Source organism: Tamandua tetradactyla, chromosome 2 (genome assembly GCF_023851605.1).
Source record: "Tamandua tetradactyla isolate mTamTet1 chromosome 2, mTamTet1.pri, whole genome shotgun sequence".
NCBI classification, from domain to species: domain Eukaryota; kingdom Metazoa; phylum Chordata; class Mammalia; order Pilosa; family Myrmecophagidae; genus Tamandua; species Tamandua tetradactyla.
In genome coordinates this window covers 150,594,329-150,613,694 of record NC_135328.1, presented here as the reverse complement: position 1 = coordinate 150,613,694, position 19,366 = coordinate 150,594,329, and the positions used below count along the sequence as shown (strand labels likewise).

The 19,366-nt window shown below is 35.9% G+C and overlaps 1 protein-coding gene across 2 annotated transcripts in view; it reads right to left on the bottom strand.

Annotated features, from left to right (window-relative positions):
* Positions 1 to 253: 253 nt before the first annotated feature.
* Positions 254 to 19,366, bottom strand: part of SNX9 (sorting nexin 9) — a 149,094-nt gene continuing 129,981 nt past the window's right edge. For both annotated transcript variants that reach the window (XM_077149350.1, XM_077149351.1), the window contains 6 exons: positions 18,450 to 18,527; positions 9,223 to 9,299; positions 8,105 to 8,194; positions 5,751 to 5,865; positions 3,846 to 3,937; positions 254 to 2,006 (listed from right to left, as the gene is read on the bottom strand). In XM_077149350.1, coding sequence (XP_077005465.1) covers positions 1,959 to 2,006; positions 3,846 to 3,937; positions 5,751 to 5,865; positions 8,105 to 8,194; positions 9,223 to 9,299; positions 18,450 to 18,527 — 500 coding nt within the window. In that variant the 3' untranslated portion in view covers positions 254 to 1,958. The remainder of the gene's footprint in view (positions 2,007 to 3,845; positions 3,938 to 5,750; positions 5,866 to 8,104; positions 8,195 to 9,222; positions 9,300 to 18,449; positions 18,528 to 19,366) is intronic.

Below are 19,366 nucleotides of genomic sequence, written 5' to 3'. Positions count from 1 at the left end.
GTCATCGCTCCTTTCTCATATCAGTTAAGTCAGCATACCTAGGAGGGGAACATTGGGCGTCAGCATTTGGTTCTCACAGTTTCACAGGTGACTATGATGTTTCCAGGAACGGTGACACTAAGGGAATTAAAATTATCAATTCATGTCAGAAGAGGTAAATTTGGGAAAAATTCATTATCTGGGCTATTTTTTGTAGCATAACAACAGAACACAAGAAAAGAAAAAAATCAAATCACACAAAAACACCAGAAAATGTTTTGAAAAAGTGCTTTGAGAATTTAATGTACAGGTTGTTTTTTAAACAATTTATTTATATGTTGGCTTCTACATGCTCTTACATGTGTAAAATATTTATACATATTCTGTACAATTTGTACATATATTAAATGGCTGTATTTTAAACACTGTTCTATGGGATTTTATAAAGGAAAAATCAAGTGGGGAAAATTACTTATAAAACATTTATCAAAAACCCGTGACATTAAAGAACAAGGTGTTCTTATATTCATGTTCATTTGATTTCCTCATTTATTTATTTTTTTGGTTTCACTTTATTTAGGCTGGCCTAGATTTGCCATTTTCTTCAATACAATTATTAGGTCAGAAAAGTGAAAGCAGAGATAATGCAGTAAGGCAACTCTGGCAGATGGAACTATTTGTCTGCTAGGGTAAGAAACTGTGTGGATGGATGTGTGAGTGTTTAGGTTTAAAGCTGATGGTCTGTCAAGATACTGTGTTGCTTTATGGCATTAACTGAAGTACTAGTAATCAGAAAAGGTTTGTCTAAAGTTTAGGATATAGTCAGGAAAAACATCATGCTGTCCTTTTTCCTAAACGTAAAAAGCCCTGGGGATTACTGCACATTTTTCAGATTACCACCCTTGTCCCAGATCTGGAAACCAGTCCCTAAAACTGTTCCATTTGGTGGAGAGCTGACAGCTGTACTACCTACCAAGTTTCCCATCTTTTTAGATACCAATAGGCCTGCTAGTCCATAGTCTAAACCAACTGGCAAATCATATTATCCCCAACATTTCTTCATCTGTCAGATGGAATAGCTTAAGAATAAAAATAAGGGAATGGGGCAAAAAACATCCTGAGCAGTGCTATGCCCCTACAGCACTTGCTAGCACACATATCAATAAGGCTGCTCTATTCCCAGGAGCCAATGGATAGCGTTTTTTTTTTTTTTTTAACAGGTCCTCTAACACTTCTGACTTCTTTCTAGCACAAAACATGCTTCAGCCGTGATTAGGAAGGAAGTGGTCCTCACATAAGAGCTACGCATCAAAAACGACCCTGAGGAGAGTGAGTGGGTAGGCAGGGGGGTCAGGAAGGGGCTGACAACAAGCTGATCACCAGGTGGCAGGGCGAGTGGTGGCACTTGAGCCCCTCGCTGCCTCCTTCTTCCTGAAAATGTGAGCACTTGAGTCATAAATATAAAAGTGAAGGGTATACTGATCTTCCTAAGTGGATAGGAATCCCGAAGGACTGAAGTTATAAAAATATACAAACATATATAATTTTTATTCTGGCAGATTCCATATTTTTGAGAAAGCAATTAGTAATAATCTGACATTGGGTAAGAACTGGAAGACTGTGGGTGACTTATAAATTAAGAGTCTATATAAAATATCACTGGGGGGTAACCCCCTAATTTTCCACTCAAAATTCTGATAACTTGAAGTACTTTCCAAAAATAGAGACTTTGTATTGGTTTAAATGTTGGATGTGGAAATGAACAAAAGAAGACCATCCCTAAATAACTGATGCATTTGGGCTGGTTAACAAAGTAAACATAACATTTTTTTGCAACTCTATTTTTGGTTTCCTTTTTTCCTTTCCTGTTTTTTTTCTTTTATGATATGGGAGGAAAAAAAAAACACAACAATTTTAAATTGCATTGCCCCAAGTCAGAAAAGAAGCACTTCGGAGTTTTCTTCATGTTCCATTCTGTTTCACATAACTGGAAAGCGGCTGAGGGCCTGCCTCAGCTTTTCAGCAATCTAAAGAAAGAAACAAACAATTCTGAAATACCACTTCTCTTATGATTTCATAGTTTTTTTACTATTTACACCTCTTTGAGTTAAACATTTTACAAAATTAAAATATTTGGAAAAAAAAAAGTGTACCGAGGGCTGGCCCTCCCTGAACGGGGACGGTGGGGACAGCCAATCCTGGCCCCAGTCTCGGCTTCTCTCCTCTTCCTGCACTAGTCCAGACCCACGCCTGATGCCAGATGAAGTCCCCGTGCCCTAGTGTCCCCCATCAGCATGGCTGCCACCTCTGGCCTCTCTGCCCTGCTGCCATAAGCAGCACTACTGGAGTAGTTTTCCTCAAGTGAAGTCAGGCTGGCAGGGTCTGAACTCCCAAGACTCAGTGGAGATCATGCTCCCCACTCCCTCCTGCTCTGTCACTACACAGAGAATGTTCAGCTACTGCTGTATTGTAGTTATCCTGTCTATGCCACCCCCAACAAGACCACCAGCTCCTAGAAAGCACCATGTCTTACTCACCTTTGGATCCTAAATATCTAGAATAGTGCTTGCCATGTAATTTAAGGTACTCAATAAATGCTTACTCCGTGAACAAATAAGCACATTTTTTTTTTTTGCAAATTTTAATAATTTAAGGGTTACTTTCCCATAAAACTATGCCAGATCTAAAATTTGACAGTTTTCTCAGTTCCTTATGCTTTTATGCAAAGACAGTGACTAAACATATGGTTCTTTATTTTGAATTAAAATGTCATCAATAATTACACCCCACTTGGGCTTGAAAATCATTTAACAAACCAACATCAGAATTTTAAGAGTTACTCTTCAATTATTTTCTCACATCAACAAATGTAATCTGCTATTCTAATATAAATGATGAAAGGCAATATACAATGGTTCTTCACTAAAATGTGTACAATTAAATAGCATGGGAACAGTATACTGTAAGGAAAACATTGCTTAAATGACTTCTTTCTGTAAAATAGTTTCTCAAATCAACTGTTTCCAACAACACAATTCACAAACATGCCTCAAGTACATCACTCTCAGCTATCCTTCAAGAGTTTGCTATTGGAGACATTTTCATCAGTGAGTCCAAAGATGACATATGTATGGATGTGAGTTTGGGGCTCACCTACCAATACTCCCGAATATATCTGAGATGACACATGAACACAGTGGGGAATATATTAAGAAGCCAGTTAGCAGACATTAAATTATAAAGTTAGAGAATTTGTTTTTAGATTTCTAAGTTTCCATTTACATGGTGTCAGATCCTTGTTTTTCTATACACTCTTGATAAACAACAAAATTATCTATGCAGAGGTTAAAAGTTGAAGTTTTCATTATTGTTTTCTGAATGAAAATATTTAAGGTCTTTCTCCTTTTTTTATTTTTTGAAATTCCTTTTGGTACACTGTGAAAACCTCATTCACAAACAAAGAATGCCTTTGGCTTGCTGTGCGGTGCTAGGCTCCCTTCCCCAGCTGAGAGGACGAAGTCTACAGAGATGGCAGCATGACCTCATCTCATTCAGCAGTGTTCCTTGTGTACAGAGGAACAGAGAGGCTGTGAAGGAGGGAAAAGGAGCCACACAATAAGGGTTTCTTGAACCTCAAAACTAGATCCTAATATCCCTTTGGTTTTGAAAAAAAACTTTTTTTTTTTTTTTTACTCAATGTTATTCAAAAAGGAGAAAGTGGACATAAAAGAGATTTTAAAAGTTCTGTTTACTATTTAAGCTCCTTTGGTTTACTAGGATTAAAAAAAATTAACAGATCAACTCACACAAATCTTCCTCTCTCTGTGTGTGCACAAAAGGTACTGGAACAAGAACGATAGACTTACCGTTTCATAAAATTGCACTTGCTGCTCTAGGTACAGGCGGATGACGCTATTGTAATCATAGATCCGGTTACTATGAAAATGATTCATCTCAGCTGCAAGTAAAACCAAGACACAAATCAGTTTTCCTTCACAAGATTTAAAATTACAACACATGGTTTCTCTGCTTGGTTTTGACTGACCATCCACCAGATTTTGATTTGGTTGGCTTCACTGCAGCACAGGTTCTTGGTAAATCATTTACAAAAGGACTAAGCAAAACAACTTGGAAAAGTTAACAGCAAAGTAACACTTGCTAGTAAATGTATGACTTTCACTGATTTGCATCTTCAAAACTGAAATCCAATACAGATAACTGACCCAAATGTGGACTTTTGTTCTTAGCATTGATTAAGGAGGAAAACAATTTGGTTCTATTTTCTACAAGATGATCTGTTACAAAACTTCTGGGCATCTGCCAGTGTTCCCTCTTGCACAGTGACTGCTTAAGCAGGTTTCTCAAGATGCTTTCGAAAGAGTGAATGGATGAGAAAGTGGAAGACCCCAGCGTGGGTTTCCTGCCCTTTTGTCAGTAATGGTAGCATTGCTGCCCCTGATCACTAGCAATGGGGTTATCAGAATTTAATCTTTTATTATGCAAAAGGAATTGACGCTGATGTACAACATCTTCATTTCTGCAGAATACATTCATCCGTATTTTCCTTAGCAAAATCCGTCCTCAGTACCACCACCTGCCCACCCCATGATCGACTCCAGAGAAAGCCCTCCTCATGAGCATTCCTCAGGACCTCCACACTGACATTTCTCTTCTACCTTTAGCCCTAGGAATCCAACTGCAAGGGATTGTCTTATCTGGATCACTTCAAACACATGTTCAAAATCTAATTCCCCAAATCAAACCATCCAAAATCCACCTCTCCAATCAGCTTTCCCATTCTTGCCATTCACTGCCTTGGCTCTGCAAATCTTCCACGAATTTTTCTCTCTCCCACTGATTCCCTATATTTGAGGTTTGTTTCTTGGAAATATCTGCAGAGATGCTTCACTCTCTTCTCCCCGATACCGCATTCACTTAGGTCCTCAAAATCTCAGACACAGAAGCCACAGTCTCTGAGTGAGCTTTCTAATGTCTGTCCTTGTCAATTGGTCCAATGTAACTATCAAACCCTTCTCCCCTGAACACTGTTTTCTTTTGCTCAAAACCTTTTAATATCCACAATATCCTTTTAATGACATTAAATCTAGACTTTTCCATGTGGCTTTCAAGGCTATCCACAAAATTTATTCCCCAATAGCCTGCAACTGTGTTTTACTCCCTTGGCCAATGATCCAATCTTGTATCATTATTTTTTGTGTGCTTTTGCTCAAACCCTTCTCTCTTTTCTTTGCCCATTCAAGATCTATCCAGCTACCCAAAACAGGAAAAACCCATTAACTACTCTTATTTGCTAGCTAAAACACTCAAACTTATGAAAATTATCTTCTTTTGTACTAACAGTCAAACTATGCCTAAAATACTACTTTCAAATCTCATTTCATCTGTAGTCCGGGGCAGAAGGTAACTGACAGCTAAAAGCTGAACATGGAAATTTAATAGGACATTATGATAGGTACTGATATTAAGGGTTATAAAAGGAATGTCCAGTGTTTCTTAAGAAATAATTAAAATACACATGTTTAAGCGAGCTGACACACAGAAGTTATACTAGGTACATGCGTAAAAGATTAAACGAATGGATTTTCATTAACACTGAGATCCTGCAAACAAGAGGTTTATGAGAATATTTAAAATCAACTCTTATTTTATATAACTGTTGTTCACATTGGGGTTTCTTTCCAGCAAGGGAAGTAGTAACCTTGATGAGGAAAAAAATCTCTACCAGCTAGTTCGTAACCCTTTTCTCTTACCTTGCAGTGCATATGACATCGTGCCAACTCGCTTTACCATGGTCTGTTTGTCTTGTGGGGTTATTTTACTAGTAGCAACTAGTTTATCACTTTCTTTCACTTTTTCGATTGCTCCCTGAGAAATGTAAAATGCAATCATATTAATAAAGTAAAGCTAAAAGCATTAGTCATCAGTTTAAAATACTTAATGTTAACGTATTCTATCAATGTCTTGTTACTGAACAGGAAAATGTCCCCACAAGATAAGAACATAGGAAAGTATCTAAACTTAACTTTCTTCAAATCACCTGGAAGCAAATAGATCGTTTATTTTGAAACATTTAACTAGGCAAAAATGTATATAGGCTTATGCAACAACACAATAGAAAAGCAAATAGTGCACTCTCTCTGTTAATATTTACAGGTCCCTGCCAGGTAATAGGCAAGCAGGCATCAGGTTTAGAAAGTCCTTTATGGACAATATGGCATTCTCCACACATAGGAATCAGCTGTCTTCCTTCCTTCTTTTATAAAATAGAGTAGTTGATGCTTAAGTGTCCTGATCTTAAGATTTGCATTTTACTTTGATATTTTAAGAGACACTGTAACAATTTTAAATTAATACTCTGATGCAAGTAACTGTAAAAGCTACCGAACATTTCCTACTCCAGTACCATCACATGCTTAATATTTAGAGCTGCCTGGAAAAAACCCCTCTATATTCACACACAACTTAGGCTCCAGGCCTAAAACTCTGCTGGCATAAATTCCTACAAAGATCTAAGTGTCCTGAATTTTATATTAAGCTATCTGAAGCTGTACAAAACTTATTTACCTATGCTACCCTTCATAATACTTAAATTATAAAGAAAAATGCTAAAATGCCAGGACTGTTAAGATCACAGACCAGAACTTTTTATAGATTTTGCCAATAAGGCTAAATAAATTACAATGTAAAGTACTACAGTTGATAAAATACTCTGGAATATACAGATAATATATAATATAATATACAGATAATACTCAGGAATATACAGAGGTACTATACAGATTTTGAATCAGGAAGAGAAAAATTAACCAGGATCAAAATCTTACAATGCCTCAAACCTATTTTTTATTTCATTTAAAAATGTTTACGATGGGAATGATGTTGTCTTTTTTTATTGACATAGATAAACACAAAAACAACACTGAACACTTTAATTTTAATTTAGAAACACTTCATTAGGTTTAGCAACAGATGTTTTATTTCATCTTGACAGGGAAGGATCTTTGAGGGATGTGCTGGTTTGAAACTGTTAAATGCTCCAGAAAAGCCGTGTTTTCTTTCCTAACCAAATCTTGTGGGGCCAGACCTATTGTTTAGGGTTTAAACCTTGACTGGATTGCTTCCATGGAGATATGACACACCCAGGTGTGGGTGTGACTTTTGATTAGATGGAGATGTGACTCCACCCATTCAAGGTGGGTCTTGATTAGTTCACTAGAGTCCTTTAAAAGGGGAAACATTTTGGAGAAACCTCAGATGCAGACAGACACAGATGTTTGGAAATGTAGCTGCAGATGCTTGGAGAATGGTTGCTTCAGAGCTGAGAATGATATAGAAGTTTGGAGATGCATGGAGTGCCAACAGAGAAAGTAGATGCCTAGGCACAGGTAGAGCCCAGCAAATACTGCCATGTGCTTTCCTATGAGATAACTAAGCTAGCCAGAATCCAGAGTTGTACCCCAGAGGAATTAAGTAAAGGCCCACAGATGCTTAGGGAGGAAACCACTGGTATCAGAAGATGGAAGCAATGAACTAGGACCAAGGACCAGTAGACGCCGGCTACGTGACTTTCCAAATCAGCCTTCCTTGAGCAAAGGTTATCTGTCTCTGGATGACTTAGTTTGGACATATTTATGGCCTTAAAACTGTAAACTTGTAAATTCCCTTTATAAAAGCCATTCCATTTCTACTATATTGCTTTTCGGCAGCATTAACAAACTAATACAAGGGACTTGCCCAAACAGCTTAAATGGGTTCCGCTGATAAAGGGAAGTCTTATTACACTATCTTGAGTTTTAGACACCGTAAATATTTTCACTTGACACCTGACCTAACTGCAAGCATAGAGGAATATTTTTCATATTTTTAATACTCCCCAAACAATCTTTCTACAGGTAAAATAAACCAAAAAATATCCCATATAATAGATGTGCTATGGAATATCACTAATACAGAAACATTTCAAGTAGTTTAGCTGATTTCAAAGAGCAGCTTCTTCTGATTCAGGAGGTGCTGGGAGCCAGGGACAGAGCAGGGGGCACCCACGACTACCCCCACTCCCCACTCCCCTGCGGCGATCTTCTGTGAACTTCTACCATCATGTTACCTTATGGGCACCAATAATATCAGGAAAGCAGCCAAGGAAGCCTTTATACTCATGATTGCATTCCATCAGGAAATGGAGATCTTTCTTTGGCTATAACAACACAAAGGTTGGTCATTATTGGCAGAGGAATTTGGAAAATTTAGAAGAAGAAAACTATATATCTGCTGATCATATTAACCAAATCCTCCATGTACTACATGACTATTATTACCTAATTATTATTAACTTAACAATTGATTGTTATGCATTCAGCCAATTTTCCTAAAACAGAAGAATCCCTAAGACTAGTACTCTACTCTGATGCATATGCTACAAAAGAAATGATAAAACATATGATGCTTTTTAAGTCAGTTTGTAAAATTAACTCTTTTGAGGTGGCTCAAAATACACCATTGGAGCGGGGTGGGGGGGGGCAGCTAATCCATATTGTTTACACCCAAGCAAATCAAGTTGCATAGTTTAATCTCTAAATTTTAGCAGAGAATATAAAAATATTAAAAGAATAATATTGCAGTAGTTTTAAATGGCAACTTTAAATTCTTCCATTTTTTCAGAATTGGAATTCTCTATTAATGACATTACTCACATTTCTAAAATTAATTTTTTAAAAAGTATCAGGAGAGTATGTATGTGTGCAAGCATAAACACATTTCAAGAGATTATCTTAAAAAAATTGTACTTTAATTAGAAATTTGAAACTACTTAGGTGGCAATTCCTATTAGGGGAGCTTATCTATTTTCTGTAAAAAGCAATGAAATTGGGTCAGAAAATCCCCAACAAATAGCATACAGCTGTAACAGACATATTTTGCCAGACAAAGGCTCAAAAGATCAATAGTCCAAACTGGAACTGGAGACAGTGTTATTCTCTGTAATATACAATCCTCTGATGGCTAAGATTGGATCAGAGATATCAATATTGAAAGTTATTCATTTACATCTCTTGATGACAAATTTATCTGTTCACTTTAACTTAAATTACCAATTACAGTTTATAAATATAGAAAAGAAGAGGATATTCATTTGGAAAGCTTTCCTTAAAACAGATTTAAAAATTAAGTATGTGGATTAGAAAGCATAAAATCTTAATTCAAGTTGTATGATTAACAAGTTAGTACCTGTTCTGCCACCAGATTGGCAATTTCTTCGTAAGTCTTTCCTGCTTCTGTTATTGCATCATTGAGATCTGTTTCACCTGAAAATGATTACAGTTACAACAGTTATTGTAAATCATAAATATTTTCTTTTCATTTATTTTATTTAAAAATTTTATTAAAGAAAATCTCAAACATTTTCAAAACTAGAAAGAACAGTACAATGAATCCCATCCAACCATCACCTGGCTTCACCATTACCAACTCTTGGTCAATATTTTTTCATCTATACCCTCTAGACTCTCTACCGCTCTCTTTCACTAGACACATGACAATTCATTCATAAAAATTTGCCCTTATCTGTAAGAGCTCTCTAAAAATTTTCACACCTAAGAAAAGACAATAATTCCTTAATATCAATTACTCAGCTAGAGTGCAAACATCCACATAACAAGCGGATTTATTTGCATCAGGATCCAAGCATGGTCCAGGTGGCATATGGCCATATTTCTAAAATCTGTAGGCTCCTCCTCCCTTTTCTTTCTTTCTTTTTTTTTTTTTTTTGCAATTTCTTTGTTGGGAAGGAGATGTTGACGTCATTTGTCTTGGTACCCACATCATGGATTTTGCTGACTGCATCTGTGGTGATTTAACACATTTAACACATTTCTCTGTCCCCTGTACTTTCTTTCAACATAGTAACTAGATTAAGAAGCTTAATCAGATTCAGAAAACACAATTTCTAGTTATTGCTATTTTTCTGTAGAAGTTACAGATGATGATCGCACAGTTGCGGTTTGCAAAATGTTGCTATTCTTCTATCATTCTTTTTATTTATTTATTAATTAAAAAAACTTAACAAATGAAATAAAAATTAACAGATAATCAGTAATTCACAATATCATCACTTAGTTGCATATTCATCTCTTCTATAATTCTTTCTTTATGGGCTGAAATACTTCTGTAAAGAGAAACTTTCCTCCATCAACTTTTTGTTCAACTTGAGGTATAGTCTGAATAGGAGATGGAAGTTAAATGCTTGATTCTTTTTCTTTATGTACAGTTTTTAGAATAATGAGTTGATCACCTCGTATCCCCCAAAGGTGACTGGGACTAAATTCTTTTTTAAATTATCAACACAATTCTGGATTTAGATATATTTAATAAACTTCATTCATAGGAATTATTATTTTCAGTAATGCTCACGAAAGACTTCCACTTACGTAATAGTGGAAGGTTTTTCCAGTTGGTCCCTAAGTCATTTTGATTTAAGGAGTTCCTGGTTACTTCTGGTGGAAAACGATGTATAGAAATCAGCAACTGAGGTTGCTAAGGGTGCTTCTTGCTACTAAATGGGGTATATGTTTCTAGGCCTTTTCAGTGAGCATAGCAAGGTAAATTTTATTTTTTTAAAGAGGAAAAACATCTAATGAGTTCATACTCATATTTCCAGTTCAAATTAGGACTGTAGAGGTTTTTCTTATTTTGAAACTTTTTTTATGTTTATCTTTTATTTAAAAAAATCTTAGTTGTTAACAACAGTAATGTACTTATTTGTTTTATCCTGTAACATATAAAATAAATTTTAGAAGTTATAGAATACCAATACCAATATTATATTGCTAACTGTATGATTACTGAAAACAGCTCAGAATTTTTTCTTTGCAGTTCTTTTTTATCTTATGTCATATGTACTAGCGATGTACAGTCAAAATAATGTGTTTTACACGACTGGAAATAATTCCTGAAGATGTGGCTATGCCTGCATCTTGATGTAATAAGGCATATGTTTCATTTTGCTTTTGAGGTTTAGGTATTTGTTTTTCATTTTGATTTAAATTTGTTTTCTAATGATTATGTAAAACATTACATGGTTCCAAAGTCAAATCTATCCAACAAGGTATGATCAGAAGTCTAGCTTCTATTTTGTCCCTTTCATCCCTCACAGATAATCATTTAAAAATTTTTATCAAATATAATTTCCATGATGAGCCATAAAATAGGGAATGCTTCATGAATTTGTATACTATTATTGTGTACAGCCAAGCTAGTCGTTCCTGTGTCGTTCCAACTTTAATATTATATATGCTGTTGAAGAGAGTACTAAAATTTAAATTCAATATGATCAGAGATAATCTTAGGAATCAGAATCATTTATGTCATTGCAAGAATGCATGGAATAGCTTCCTGCCAAGACACAGTACAGCTGAGCCAGGGGAGAAGGCAGAGGACACAGCACGTGCACTCTGTTGACCTTTGTTTTCTTTTGACATGAGAGAAAATGGAAACTGGAATGGTTCTTCAAAAAACAATGATATCTTTAGTTAAGTTGAGTGATAGTCAACAGAAACAAAGGGCTATTAATACTCGAATGCATTCTATAAGACTAGCTAAGAATGTATTTATTACTGACTGATAATTATAAACACAGATAAATTCTGGTAAGAACCTAATCACTTAAGATATGTGAATTCTACTCTATTTTTAAGAGAATGAGTAATAAAACATATGAAAAGACTTATTTACCCTATAAATACATTGAAGACTTCTTTAGAAACCATTTTCAGATTACTGTCACATTCTCTTTCCCACCTTTTCAAGAATTTTGGTTCAATTATCTGCATTTTCTATCAATAATCCTGCATTTAATAAATACTGAATAATCAGTTTGTCTCTTCTAGCACTGACTATGAGAAAAAGTGAATTGCTACTTTAAAATTATGTGATTTAGAGAATAGGGATATTCCCTATTTAATAGAAAATTCCCCTCCCTATAGAAATAGGGTAAGATAGTGGGTAATTGGAGCTGAAGGGATACAGGCTGTGCAACAGGACTGGATACAAAAACTCAGAAATGGACAGCACAATACTACTTAACTGTAATGTAATTATGTTAAAACACTGAATGAAGCTGCATGTGAGAATGATAGAGGGAAGAGGGCTGGGGACATAAATGAAATCAGAAAGAAAGATAGATGTTAAAGATCGAGGTGGTATAATCTAGGAATGCCTAGAGTGTATAATAATAGTGAAATGTACAATGTACAAATTTTAAAAATGTTTTTGCATGAGGAAAAACAAAGGAATGTCATTATTGCAGGGTGCTGAAAATAGATGATAATTAATACTTTAAAATGTCACCTTATGTGTGACACTAAAGCAAAAAATGTTTATTTGTTAAAAAATTTATATTTTGACTAGAGCATTTCCTAATATAACTCATGTAGATAGGTTGATTGAATGTCATAAGTACTTGGAATCTCAGGTAGGACATGAGATTTTGTTGGTTTGTCCAGAGTGATCCCCCAATGAATCCCGGAATGATTTGATCAGTGAGTGGAAAAGTATTTGCAAGCCCCCTTCGGGGAATGGTGAGAGCGGGGAGAAATTCAACTTCCCCAGGTTGAATTCTTGATATTCTCACAAGCACTGCGGACAACCAAAGCTATAGGCTGAGCCCCCAGTCTTGGGGTCTGTTCATATGAAACTTAACCCCACAAAGGATAGGTCAAGTCTACTTAAAATTTAGGCCGAAGAGTCGCCCCCAAGAGAGCCTCTTTTGTTGCTCAGATGTGGCCTCTCTCTCCAGCCAACATGACGAGCAGTCTCATCACCCTCCCCCTCTCTGCGTGGGACATGACTCCCAGGGGTGTGGACCTTCCTGGCAACGTGGGACAGAGACCCTGGAATGAGCTGAGACTCAGCATCAAGGGACTGAGAAAAACCCTAGAATGAGCTGAGAATTAACATCAAGGGATTGAGAGAACCTTCTCGACCAAAGGGGGAAGAGTAAAATGAGACTAAGTGTCAATGGCTGAGAGATTCCAAACAGAGTTGAGAGGTTATCCTGGAGGTTATTCGTAAGCATTAAGTAGATATCACCTTGTTGTTCAAGATGTAGCAGAGAGACTGGAGGGAACTGCCTGAAAATGTAGAGCTGTGTTCCAATAGCCATGTTTCTTGATGATGATTGAACAATGATATAGCTTTCACGATGAGACTCTGTGAATGTGAAAACCTTGTGTCTGATGCTCCTTTTAGCTACTATATCAACAGAAGAGTAGAACACATGGAATAAAAATAAATAATAGGGGGAACAAATGTTAAAATAAATTCAGTTTGAAATGCTAGTGGTAAATGAAAGCGAGGGGTAAGGGGTATGGTATGTATAATCTTTTTTTCTCTATTATCATTTTATTTCTTTTTCTGTTGTCTTTTTATTTCTTTTTCTAAATTGATGCAAATGTACTAAGAAATGATGAATATGTAACTATGTGATGATATTAAGAAATACTGATTGTATATGTAGAATGGAATGATATCTTAATGTTTTGTTTGTTAATTTTTTTTAATTAATAAAAAAAGTATATAAAAAAAAGTTACGCAGAGCAAGCTGCTGCTGCTACTTGCCTTAATGAGCTTCCGCCCTCTGCCTCACACAGCAAAAAATAAATAAAAATAAATAAATAAATAATAGGAGGAACAAATGTTAAAATAAATCTAGAATGAAATGCTGGTGATTGGTGAGGGGGAAGGGTGGGGGGTATGGAATGTATGAATTTCTTTCTGTTTTCTTTTTATTTCTTTTCCTGAATAGATGCAAATGTTCCAAGAAATGATCATGATGATGAATATGCAACTATGTGATGATATTGTGAATTACTGATTATATATGTAGAATGGAATGATCAAAATTTACAAATATTTGCATTTGGTGTTTCTTGGTATTTAAAAAAAAATTAAAAATTAATTAAAAAAAAATTCCCCTCCCTCACACTAGATAAAAATTAACTCAAAATGAATCAATGATGTAAATGTAAATGCAAATATTATAAAACTCTTAGAAGAAAACAGGGAAACATCTTCAGGGCCTTGTATTGGGCAGTAGATTCTTAGCTTTACATCAAAAGCATGAGTAACAAAAGACAATATAGATCAACTGGATATCCAAAAATTAAAAACTCTTAAGTATCAAAGGATATTATCAAGAGAGTGAAAAGACAACCCACAGAATAGGAGAAAATACCTGGAAACCATACATCTGGTAAGGGTTTAATATTCAGAATACATAAAAAAAACTCCCACAATTCAACAACAAAAAAGACAAGTAAACTAATTTTAAAAACAAGTAACCAAAAAAGGCAAAGGACTTGAGCAGATATTTCTCCAAAGATATACAAACAGCCAATGAGCACATGAAAAGATGCTCAATATGATAAGCTATTAGGGAAATGCAAACCAAAACCACAGTGAGGTACAACTGCACACCCACCAGAAGGTTATTATTAAAAAACCAGAAAATAACAAGTGCTACAAAAATACAGAGAAATAGGAACCCTAGTACATTTGTTTGGTGAAAATATAAAATGCAGCTGCTCTGGAGAAAAATTTGCTGGTTCCTCAAAAAGTTAAATACAGTACTACATGACCCAGCAATCCCACTTATAGGTACATACTTACAGGAACTGAAAGCATGGAACTGGACAGTTTTTTGTATAACGTTCACAGCAGCATTACTCACAATAGCCAGAAGGTGGAAGCAACCCAAATATCCATTAGCAGATAAATGGATAAGCAAAATGTGGTATACATATATATATATATATATACAGTGGAACATTAAATATTACCCAACCTTAAAACAGAATGAAATTCTTATACATGTATGCTGCTACATGGATGAACCTTGAAGACATCATGTTGCATGAAAGAAATCAGACACAAAGGGAAAGATATCATATGATTCCACTTATATGAAACAGCTAGAACATGTAAACCTACAGAGACAGAAAGTAGGATAGAGGTTACCAGGGTGGAAGGTGGGGTAGAAGGAACGGGACGTACTGCTTACTGGGTGTAGGGTTTGTCTGGGTGATGGGAAAGTTCTGGTGGTAAGGGTAGCAAAATATTCACTGAATATAATTAATACCATTGGATGGCATGCTTAGGAATGACTGAAATGGGAAAATTTATGTGTATATGTTTCTGCAACTAAAAAACAAAAAGAGCAACTAAGAGATAATGATAATTAAATGCAATACATGAACTTGGGCTGGATCTAATAATGGAGAAAAAAGGCCCAAAAGGACATTTATTGGGACATGAAAAAATTGGCTTATAGACAGTAAGTTTCATATCAAAGTTCTTAAACTTGATAATTCAACACTAGTTAATATCCTTGTTCTTACAGAATGTACAAGGAAGTATTATGTGCTCAAGGAGCATGGTGTACATACAACCTACTCTCAAATCTTCATAAAATAGATGATAGACAGATAGTTAGATGGAATGACACAACAATGTGAAAATTGGTGGATCTGGGTATTTGCGGAAGTATGTTGAGTTCTCTGTATGGATTCTGTATTTCAAAATAAACATTTAAAGGAATAAAAATTCTATGATTCAGTCTAAGTTTTACACGTGACTTCAAATGACTAAAGACCCCAAATCTTAGTACATGTCTTGTAACTCAAGGAATTCTGAAATTACTTGAAGGATAATTTGTTAGGTTAAAAATCTAATCTTGGAGGAGCTCCATTTCTAGTTAGGATGTGGATGATTACAAGAGAGCAATGCTCCCACTATAATAAGACAATACCAAATAAACTGGAAAGTAATAAGTTTCTTTAATCAAAATCATTGAAGAGTGTAAGTATGAAGAAATCCAAATTAACTAACTTCAGCAAGGGGTGAATCCTTCCCAGGTTAGCAAAGACCAGCAGCCACTTTTACCAGAGGTGGGCTGCTGAGTCTAGGGGTAATAGTGGATGGAAGAGTGAGCCCTCTATAGGCAGGGGAACTTTCCTAGCATAAGGAAGAACCAGCCAAGCTGTTAGTGGCTGCCCTTGGGCTGATAAAAGGGACTAGAAGTGGAGAAGTCCCAAATGCAGAGCTAGTTCTTCTACACACACTTTTGTTGGCTAAGAGGCAATGCTGAGGGGAGGGCTGAAGAATAGAGATCTCTTAGGTGAGGTTTGAAGAAGACATGGTTTCAGGTTAGTTCTCACAAATAAGCATGCCATCAGGACCAACTAGATGATTTTCTAGCACCTCCAGAACAAAAGCTATCATTTAGCCAATACCTACACAACCATAAAGACAAAAGGGTTCCTAGCGATCTGCCTACCAAGCAATGTATATTGTTGCAGGCTGGGCTCCTCCAGCGACCGCCTGTGTTACTTTAGGCAAGGGGCTTTATCCTTATAGGCCTCAGGCTCCTCGTCTTTAAAAATGAGGGGGTCACAGAATGGGAACGAGGGCTTGTAAAGCTGTATAGCTTGATGTAACATCCACATACATCACAGAGTATGTCAGGCAGATAATAAAAAAATTTTGGCAAAGTCCCTTGAGGGACTGGAGAAAAAACATGGGACTATTAAACTTTCCCACCTGGGAAACCCCTGATACTCTCTCAAACACTAGGGACTCCCAAGTCAATAGGTGAAGCCCTAGGTCTTGAGGCTTGCTCTTATGAAACTTATGTCAATACTGGAGAAGCTCAGCCTACCTATCTTTACACCTAAAAGCTACTTACAGAGAACCTCTTTTGTTGCTCAGATGTAGCCTCTCTATCTCTCTCTAAGCCCAATTCTGCAAGAGAAATCATTACCCTCCCCTCTAAGAGGGACATGACATCCAGGGGTATGAGTCTCCCTGGCAACATGGGGGATGACTCCCAGGGATGAGCCTGGCCCTGGTACTGTGGGATTCGCAATGACTTCCTGACCAAAAGGGGGAAAAGAAATTAACAAAATAAGGTATCAGTGGCTAAGAGAGTTCAAATAGAGTTGAGAGGCTACCAAATTCATTCCTGTTAACCCTAAAGAACATCTAAGGTTCTGAGATTCTATAATGTTTCACACACTAAGTTTACTTTCCAAAAACCTATAACTTTCAGATGGGTCCCTGTGCCAGTTAAGATCTGAAACCCAGAGGGGCTAGCCTCTCCAAGAATATCATTAGTTCCACCCCTCTGCCCCATGTTATCGACAGCCCTTTCAACGTGAAAAAGTTAGAATGAGCATAGCCCAAATACCCCTAAAGATTGGGAGAAGATCAAAGGAGAGGGAAGGAGTTATAACAGAGAAGATAGGATTTAACAAATGAGTATGGATACTGAATCATAATGTTGATATTTTTTTTAGTCTCCAGTGTCTTGGAGCAGCTAGAAGGAAAAACCAGGAATTGAGGAACCGTAACCCATACCAAATTTGAAAATCTGTTCTATAACTAATTGTTACAATACACTTTGAAATTTATTGCTTTTTTTGTATATATGTTATATTTCACAATAAAAAATGTTAAAAAAAAAAAATGAGGTCTGACTAACTAAACCTCAAAGTCCTTCCCAGTCTAAAAGAGCTGATTCATAGTAAGACACATTTTATTTTAGCCAGGCCAGTAAGAAATACTCATAAATATGAGACCCAAACATTTACTTTTTGGTAGCTGAATAATTTTCTGTGTCTTAAAATATTCAGAAGCTTAAAAATCTGAAGACCTATTTTCCCTGGGTATCAAGGTAAATACCTGGTGTAACTATCAATTTTATAATTTCTGTCAGTGATACGAGATAAACAAATTTAATAAGTGCCACCACCTGATAAATTCTTTTTACTCCTTACCTGTTCCATAAACCCAAATGAACAAATACAAATTAAAATATGCAGGAAACCCAACTACCTTGTTCTCACAGGTACTGTCAATGTAAACATACAGGAACTCTAATTTTATAAACATACATAAATCCATAGATAAGATATACATTTATGGGATGAAGGGAAAACAATTATGAGACATGGAGAGACATAAATTCACGTATTTTTTTACTCAAAAAAATTTTTTCCTTCAAGCGACTTTTACAAAATCTGGGCTTTATAAAACAAAAGGGCTACTCTAGGACCTATTCTGTGACTACTTGGGGAGTGCTTTGAAGGCTATCACTTTTTTCTTTTTTTGCTTTGTCTGTATGTATATTATAAAATAGAAAAGAATGAAAAAAAAAAAAAAACGAGGGAGGGGGGCTATATCTGAGAGTAAAGAAAGCCAAACAAGCTGGCAAGAAAGTACAAATTATAGCAACAACCTATTTTTCTCAAAAGTAACAAAGCGCAGTTTCCGAAGTCCAGAGTACAGCCACCTAGGTAATAAACAGCAATGACAAAGATGCTTAACTGCAGAGTTATGGTTTGCTGGCAAGGATGATATGTCTGGTAAGACATTAAAGGCACAAGGAACAAATAAAGACGTACCTTGGTAACCACTAGAACTAAACACTGTTGCTAAACTCTGCAAGGCCTTTCCTATCTTCTGATATTCCTTGGGCAATGCTGAAAGAGAAAAAGGAGTAAATAATCAACCCTCTGAGCAAAGTGAAAAGTGATTTAACTATTTTTTAAAAGTGATTACTTTTAGAGTAAACAAAATGTGAAGTGATTCAAAGTCTATATTCTGTAAAACGACAGCTTCACACATTAAGTGCTCAATTGGAGGATGGTAACACCTACTACCACCCATGTACTTATTTACTGAATGAAATAAGTGAAAATAGAAGTTCATTTAGGAGATGATTTCTAGTTTATAAAGTACTTTTATATATGCCACTTGATCATCACAACAGTGCGCTGTATTAGATACATATACACCATCACCATTTTATGGGTTAGGAAACAAGGCTCAAATACACTGACTGACTTGCCCAAGGTCACACAGCAAATGGATGCTATATCTGACACTTGTGATTCCAAATACACTGCTTTTTCCATGATATTGTGTATGTAGCTATAGATGATTATTTACAAAAAAAAAGCATGAGTTATGTAGGAAAATACTACAGTAATATATCCTAAGACCAGGGAGATGGTTTGGGCTTTCTCATCTCAATAATGAGAAGATTAATTAAATGACTTCTAAGGTTAACTCTAGTGGGAAAATTCTGTGATCAATAGGGAGAACTTCCCATAGAAGAGTCTCTACATCTTGGGCTGCCTTCTTTGAATTTGTAGATAGTCTCAAGCTCAAGTCTCAAGCTCATCTGTTGCCCTTCAAAAGGAACCATTATTTGCATTTTGAGACTTATTGTAGTATTAAAGAAGAAAAATAAAAAAGAAAAAGAAAAATTTGAATATTTCTTTAAAAACAAAACAAACTAAGCCAGAGAAAAGTAAAG